The sequence below is a fragment of the Solanum verrucosum genome, unplaced genomic scaffold (assembly GCF_900185275.1).
Source record: "Solanum verrucosum unplaced genomic scaffold, falcon-dt-bn FXZP01000194.1, whole genome shotgun sequence".
NCBI lineage: Eukaryota > Viridiplantae > Streptophyta > Magnoliopsida > Solanales > Solanaceae > Solanum > Solanum verrucosum.
This window is the reverse complement of record NW_026020416.1, coordinates 3258031-3265649: the sequence shown is the minus strand read 5'-3', so window position 1 is coordinate 3265649 and position 7619 is coordinate 3258031. Positions and strand designations below refer to the sequence as shown.

At 36.9% G+C, this 7619-nt stretch overlaps 1 protein-coding gene across 1 annotated transcript; it reads right to left on the bottom strand.

Moving 5' to 3' along the window:
• Positions 1-5139: 5139 nt before the first annotated feature.
• On the bottom strand, positions 5140-6566 carry LOC125840833 (phospholipase A1-IIgamma-like). Its single transcript, XM_049519805.1, has 3 exons — positions 6238-6566; positions 5850-6155; positions 5140-5768 (listed from the first exon to the last, which is right to left on the bottom strand). Exons 1-3 carry the CDS (start codon positions 6562-6564, stop codon positions 5172-5174), a joined length of 1230 nt encoding a protein of 409 aa, XP_049375762.1. The 5' UTR covers positions 6565-6566; the 3' UTR covers positions 5140-5171.
• Positions 6567-7619: the final 1053 nt, after the last annotated feature.

Sequence of the window (7619 nt, the reverse complement as noted above, 5' to 3'; positions counted from 1 at the left end):
TCCGGAGGTCGGAATTTCAACATTACAAAAATAAAAATATCGACCTCCGAAGGTCGGAATTTCAAAAATACAAAAATAAAAATACCGACCTCCGGAGGTCGGAATTTCAACATTACAAAAATAAAAATACCGACCTCCGGAGGTCGGAATTTCAAAAATACAAAAATAAAAATACCGACCTCCGGAGGTCGGAATTTCAACATTACAAAAATAAAAATACCGACCTCCGGAGGTCGGAATTTCAAAAATACAAAAATAAAAATACCGACCTCCGGAGGTCGGAATTTCAACATTACAAAAATAAAAATACCGACCTCCGGAGGTCGGAATTTCAAAAATACAAAAATAAAAATACCGACTTCCGGAGGTTGGAATTTCAACATTACAAAAATAAAAATACCGACCTCCGGAGGTCGGAATTTCAACATTACAAAAATAAAAATACCCACCTCCGGAGGTCGGAATTTCAACATTACAAAAATAAAAATACCGACCTCCGAAGGTCGGAATTTCAAAAATACAAAAATAAAAATACCGACCTCCGGAGGTCGGAATTTCAACATTACAAAAATAAAAATACCGACCTCCAGTGGTCGGAATTTAAAAAAATGAATATTCCGACATAAAATAAAAACTGACCTCGAAAGGTCAGTAAATACCGACCTCTAGAGGTCGGTATTGAATAGCGACCAAGCTTTTTCCGACCTAAGCTGGGATGTCGGTTTTAGGTCGGTATTTCAAGGAATACCGACCTCCGGAGGTCGGTATTTATAGGTCGGTATTCACAGTTTTTTTAGTAGTGTAAAGCAAAGGCTTCCATAATCTTGTTGTTTCTTCAAACCTTGTTTTTCTTCCTCAATGGCCCTAACCTATCAAATACGGAAATCCTCTTCATTGGGCTTCCAAGTCGATCGAAGACAGAAAACCTTTTGTTAGAACTAGCAGACTCATCTTCCGCAGTGATGTAGATTTTTCTTACCCTTTTTATGGAAATGCAGATAGGTGGAGGTTGTTTGTAACCCATCCCTTCACGATGTTGCCTCATAGAAGGTTCTGACAGAAGCTTTCCTAATTTTGATAGTTCGTTAGGATCCAATCCAGCCTTTGCTAGTAGTCTATAAGCATTAGGATCGAAACCTTCTTCTGTACACTTCATTGGGAGTGCTTCATTATGGGATGACTTAGTGGCCACAAATTTTCCATAAAGTAATGACTTAGGAGCCATAGACTTCCTAAGTAATTTTATGGATAACTTCATCATAACAATTTTTCTTACAGGAAAGGTCAACCCTTCTAGTGCATTTTCTCGCAGCTTGAGAGAGTGTCCTTCATGACTTTGGATCATCTATTGGTGATTGACATGATGGAGTTTCGACTTCAGGATATGACTTTGGAGCATCTTTTGGTGATGGGCATGATGGAGTTGCATCTTTCGCTTCCTTCTCATCGACATTACAACATAGAGCTTTTGTACTATCGCATGTGAACTTCATGTAAAGCCAAATTGGCAAATATTCTCCTAATGTAATTGATCGACGCAACTCTTGGTTGTAGTGCACCTTTATTTCCTCCTTCTTTGAATGCACAATCAAAGCTTTGGTTTTGGGTCTCCTTACCATCTTTTCCCTAATGTGTTGCTTTGTTGACTCCTCATGCGAACTCAGTTTTTGGTGTTTACGGTGAGTCACGAGAGTCCAACCCCAATCATCAAGATAATATATTGGGTCTTCATCTTCTCTTGTCGATCCTTCTCCTACGGAAGCCACATCACTTAGTATAGGAAGAGACAACATATTATTTACATCAATGGGCTCAAAGTCTCCAAACTTAATCATTTTTATCTGATTAATGTTTGGAATGTCTTGCTCCCTATTTCCTTGAACAAAATTATAGGTCCTGACCAGATTAGGTAAGTCATAAGCAACACTGACTTTAACTCAATTTCTCATCTTCAAGTTCAATCTTCCCTTCGTGAGCTAAGTCCATGATTTTATCCTTGAAGACGAAGCATTTCTTGATAGGGTGGCCAACCAACCAGTGATATTTGTAGTATTTTGGATCATCACTACCCCCTTCTTCATTTGATCGTTTCATCTTTGGTAACTCAAAAAATTTCATCTCAAGGAGTTCATCAAAGATTGCAGAAACATCCGAGTCAAGAAATGGGAAGTCCTTCCACTGCATTTCCTTCAAAGTGAGTTTTTGATTTGTCCTTACTTCAAAAGAAGCCATTTTGCACTCTGCGTATTGCCCACCTTTGTGGTGAATTTCACATGAGAAGCAGTGACATTCGTGTATTCTTCGTTTTCAGTCTTTGACAAATATTTTTCCACTTTCTTGAATTCTTATCGTTATTTACCCTTGTGAAATTCGTGGACAGGTGGTGTTTCAGTTCCAATCAGCGAATGGTTTACTTCATATCATGAGCGTGAGTGGCCAATTCTTCAAAAGTTTTAGGTTTTATGCCTCGCAAAAAATAGTGGAGACCCTAATGCATACCTTGAATGCACATATCTATGCCCGAAACTTCACTAAGTCTATCTTTACAGTTCAGACTTTGATGCCTCCATTAGTTAATGAATTCAATGATCGGCTCTTCATTTCGCTGTCGTGTGTTTGTAAGTTCCACCATGCTTACAGTACATCTTGTGTTATAAAAGCGGTTGAGAAATTCTTGCTCCATTTGTTCCCAACTATCAATGGAACCAGACTCAAGGTCCGTGTACCAATCGAAAGCATTGCTCTTAAGGGAGCGGAAAAATTGTTTGACGAGGTAATCACCATATGTTCCAGCATTGTTGCAGGTTTCAATGAAGTGTGCCACATGTTGCTTTCGGCTTCCCTTACCATTGAACTGCTGAAATTTTCGGGGTTGATAACCGATAGGCATTTTCAAGCTATCAATCCTTGCAGTGTATGGCCTTGCATATGTCAAGGAGGATTTTGTAGCAACCTCATACTTGTCTTTAATGGTCCCCATGATGAACTCCTTGATTTGGTTGATCGGGATCGTTCCTTCAGAGGAAACTTGGATCTCTTTAGTATGTTCCACTTGCTTTGTGGACGATCAACCGTCTCTTGTGCTTGCGGATGTTTTCCAAGTGTATGACTTGATTCTTCATCCATCATGCCCTCCACCCTATTATTTAGCTTAACAATTCAAGCATCTTGATCTTAATCATACTTGGTCAAGCCTTCAATAGCTCTTGTCAAGCTCACAAGTTGTTCTTCTACGAATGAAGTGTTAGTCCCCATCGCGTGCATTACCATAGTAGGTGATGGAGACTAACATTGATTTTTCCAAACATGAGATGTAAACATGTTATGTGGGGTAGATCCCGTGCTTGAGATATCATTGTCAACCGAAGAGAAGGGCTTTTTGTATGTAGATAGGCTCAATTGGGCAAGAACCCTCTCGACCATTTCGGCGATGTCTTCTTTTGTGGCTTTTGCAGGAGACTTCACATGTTCTGGAGACAAACCAAAGACAATAGCAGATTCAGACGACACTTGTGAGGCTTGTTGTCCCAAAATTTGGCTTGGTTCCTTATGATAGGTTTCATGCTTACCACAATAACATCAATGATGTTTTCCACAGCGATGCAGAATTTGGATCCATCAGTTTTTGCAGATACAAATGTAGATGTGAATCCAGATGCAGATATAGATTCAGATGCGGATTTTGATGCAGATGCAGATTTTGATTTCGATGCAGATGTAGATTTTAAGTTGATCTTCTTGGAAGTCATCTCAGTGTTCTTGAACTTTGATTTTTGAAGAGAAAATATGAGAGGTAAAGATTGTGTATTCAAAGAAGGAGGTAATAAAGGTGCACCACTACCAAGAGTTGCGTTGACCAATTACATTAGGAGAATATTTGCCAAATTTGTTTTACATCAAGTTCACATGCGATGGCACAAAAGCTCTATGTTGTAATGTCGATGAGAAGGAAGTGAAAGATGCAACTCTATCATGCCCATCACCAAAAGATGCTCCAAAGTCATCTCCTGAAGTCGAAAATGCATGTATGGCCAAAATCACATTCTCTGATGATGATCTTCAGTTTGGTGACATACTTCATAATCACCCTTTATTCATGGTTGATTTTGCACGTGAGAAAAGGGTGAACAGAATCCTAGTTGATGGAGGATCTGGAATTAACATCCTTCTGATTCGCACAATGAAAGAACTTGGGATATCAACAATAGATCTTACTTAAAGTCACTTGATGATCCACTGATTCAATCAAGGAGGACAAAGGGCCATAGGGACAGTCAAAATAGACCTCGCCATCAGAGAATTGCAGTCAAGCGTGTGGTTACATGTAATTGATGCAAAGACTTCATTTAACATTTTGCTTGGTAGGCCGTGGGTACATGAGAACAAAGTAATCCCATCTACCTACCACCCATGTTTGAAGTATTATGTGGATGGAGTTGCAAAGAGGATTATTGCAGATGATAATCCATTCATTGAAGCTGAATCACACTTTGCTGACGCAAAGTTTTACTTGAAGAAATATGTCATAAGAGTTGATGACATTGCATCCGGAGATGTCGGACTCCTTAACAAGATGGCTAAGGTAGCTGTCGGTAAGCCAAAAGTCGCAAACAAGGAAGATAAAAGCTTGGCAATCCGAACAAGATGCCTAACGTGAATGATGCTTTTTCAAGTAAAAAGGTGACACCCATTCTTTGTTATGTCCCGAAGGCAAAGAGGACGAAGGACACTCTCTCAAGTTGCGCATTATTACTCATCCTTTGATATGTGATGTGATCTCATATATTTACTACTCCTATTTCTTATAACTTGACGCTCTGCAGGGTATAAATTTGTAAGATAAGATGACATTCATTGGACATTGCATTCATATAGTGCTGGACTCATCATTTGTAGCCCAATAAAATAGACAAGCCTCATGAACTTGGAGTTTCTGTTAAATCCACATTCACTATACTTGAATAATTGATGTAATTAAATTAAGTTACACAATTTATTTGGATTAAATCTGTATTTAAAATATAGTTCAAATTATTTTTAATCCTATTAAATTTAAGTCCCTACATATATATTACTTTACCAAATTTGTTCAAGAATTGTCAACACTCGTATAATATTTCTCAAACGGCCGAATACATAACATCTTTTTATTAATACAAACAAAAGTCCATTTATGCATAAACAGAATCATCATCATCCTCATGATCCATCAACTTCCAAGATCCATCATCTTGTTGTACCATTCCATTATTCTTCTCAACCCACCAACAAGTTGGTACACAATATTCATCCTTCAATGCATTTAAATGCTTATTAACGAGTGAAATATCGCGTCGTACTTCAAGCTTAAATCCACCATTTGCCCCTTGATATCCAGCAACTCCATGCATGTGAGCTTCTAAGCTATGCCAGCTTCTTATATCTCCAGGTACTTTTAAATACTTCGATTTTGTTGTATCAATAGCTAGTTCAACTCCGATTTCTGAGTAGTCTATCAAGGGATAATTTGGAATTATGTCAAGGCAATTTGTAACGCGTAAAATTCTAAGATTTTCTAGCTTAGAAAATGCATTCACGAAACTTGAATCTCCCACTCGTGGACTTGCAAATAAAATCGCTGTCACTAGACATCCTTTGTTGAATCCATTCACAACTATGTCAATTGCGTTAAGCGTTCCAACTGCTGCCCCCATGCTATGACCTGTTATTGTTATGCTCATTTTTTCACTTTTGTATTCTTCTACCAATCTCTTTACTTCCTCAACCACCTAATAACAAATTCATGTGAGCGATCGAACATGTTCATATAAATTAAAATGTTGAGAGTATTTAAGGTCATGAATATTTACCTGGTCTCTGACACTTGTGTTATTGAAGGGTGATCGTGGATCATCTGAAGTATAAATAGAGTACCAGCCTCGATGTATTTGAGGGTCAGTGTTACCTCTAAAGATTTCGGGTGCTGAAACTTGAAAAAAATCAAGATCATTTACCCAATCCAAAGTTTGAACAGTTCCTCTCCAAGAAATAAGAATTTCTCTTCTTCCTAATGCTATTTTTCCCTCATCTGTACCCACCGCAATAAAACCTATCCAATTTGATTCCTTGCTCCATGACTCCCTTGACAATGATTTTACGATAAACGCTTCAGGTACCTGGATGGATGAAATAATTAAAAACCACTACTTGTTTAATCTTCTCTTAAATCATGCAAACAAATATCTATTTATATATAACCTGAATTGAAGATGTTGCGTACAAATATTTTGTTACGCGATACTTGAAGGGATTGTGATCTTTGTCGAGCCCTACTTTTGTGAAGAGATTATTCTTGGAATATCGATTATTCCCTGCATTTTTGGAAGCCTTGTTAGAATTGAAGTTGTCATAACTTGCTTGAGCCATTTCTCCGTAGTGAATGATATATCGACGTAGATCGTAGTCTAAAGGATCCATAAGGCCTTCCCAGTTGTTCTTCCCACTAAGAATCATCCATCTTTTTGCTATAGTACTATCCGTCTTCTCTGTGCTTTTCTTCATTTTTCTTTTAAACCAGTTCCTCATCAAACCTTATTGTCGTTGCCTTGTTGATCTAATAAACAAGTGATATATCGTGGGATTTTAATATGAACCCTCAGTTGGGCAAATATATACGTGAAATATTGTAGAAAATTATACCAAATTCTGAACCATAATTTCATCAAGAACTTATTCTATGTTTTGTAGTTGCTTCTTTATTACTCCAAATTGAAATCATTAAAATATAGTAATTCCTCTGTCAGACAATTCATGTGACTTACTTTTTTTTTAATCAATTCTAAATAGAATGACATATTTCTATAGTAAGTAATTAACAATTTAACTTTAAAATGTCTATTTTATCCTTAATAAAATGATTTATAGCCACAAAAATTTATATCATGCATTTTGAACCACAAGTTTTAAAAGTATTTATTTCTTTTTTAAACTCACATAAAATAGGACAAAGGGAGTAATATATTTGGGAACGTGACGCTCCTTGTACTCAAAGCTGCGGCCGGCACCACTGTATCACTTAGCTTCTAAAATAGGAATGTCCTTGCTTTAAAGCAAAAATAATAAGAAAGCAATATATGGAATAAAGATAGTGCTTGCATGTTAGACAAGGCAACTACTGCTATTCATGAATATTATTGGCTCCAAGGTTTCCCTATTAGATGTTCCAAATTGGAATAATTATCTTTAGATCCTTTGCTTACATACTATTACCAAGGATTAGGGATGGTAATGGGACAGTTGGGGAGTTGTGGGGTGGGTTGAGCTTTAATCCAAAAAAAATTCCAACCCGCCCTGCATAGTAAAAATGTTGGATTTTAATCTGATCTGCATCAATTCGCAGAAACTCACTTCATCCCGCCCCACATGCAAAAAAATATTATTTTTAGCATAAATTTATCCATTTCAATTAGTATTACGACTATTATAATATTAAAATTTGATTAAACAAAAATTTAGAACCTCAAAAGTTGTGAATCTAAAAATCTTTATTTTTATGCATTATGTTGAGCCATCTCAAAACAATTTAGCATTGTTATTTAATTTGTAAATTATATTTTCATAAGAATACAATTTTAGTTCTG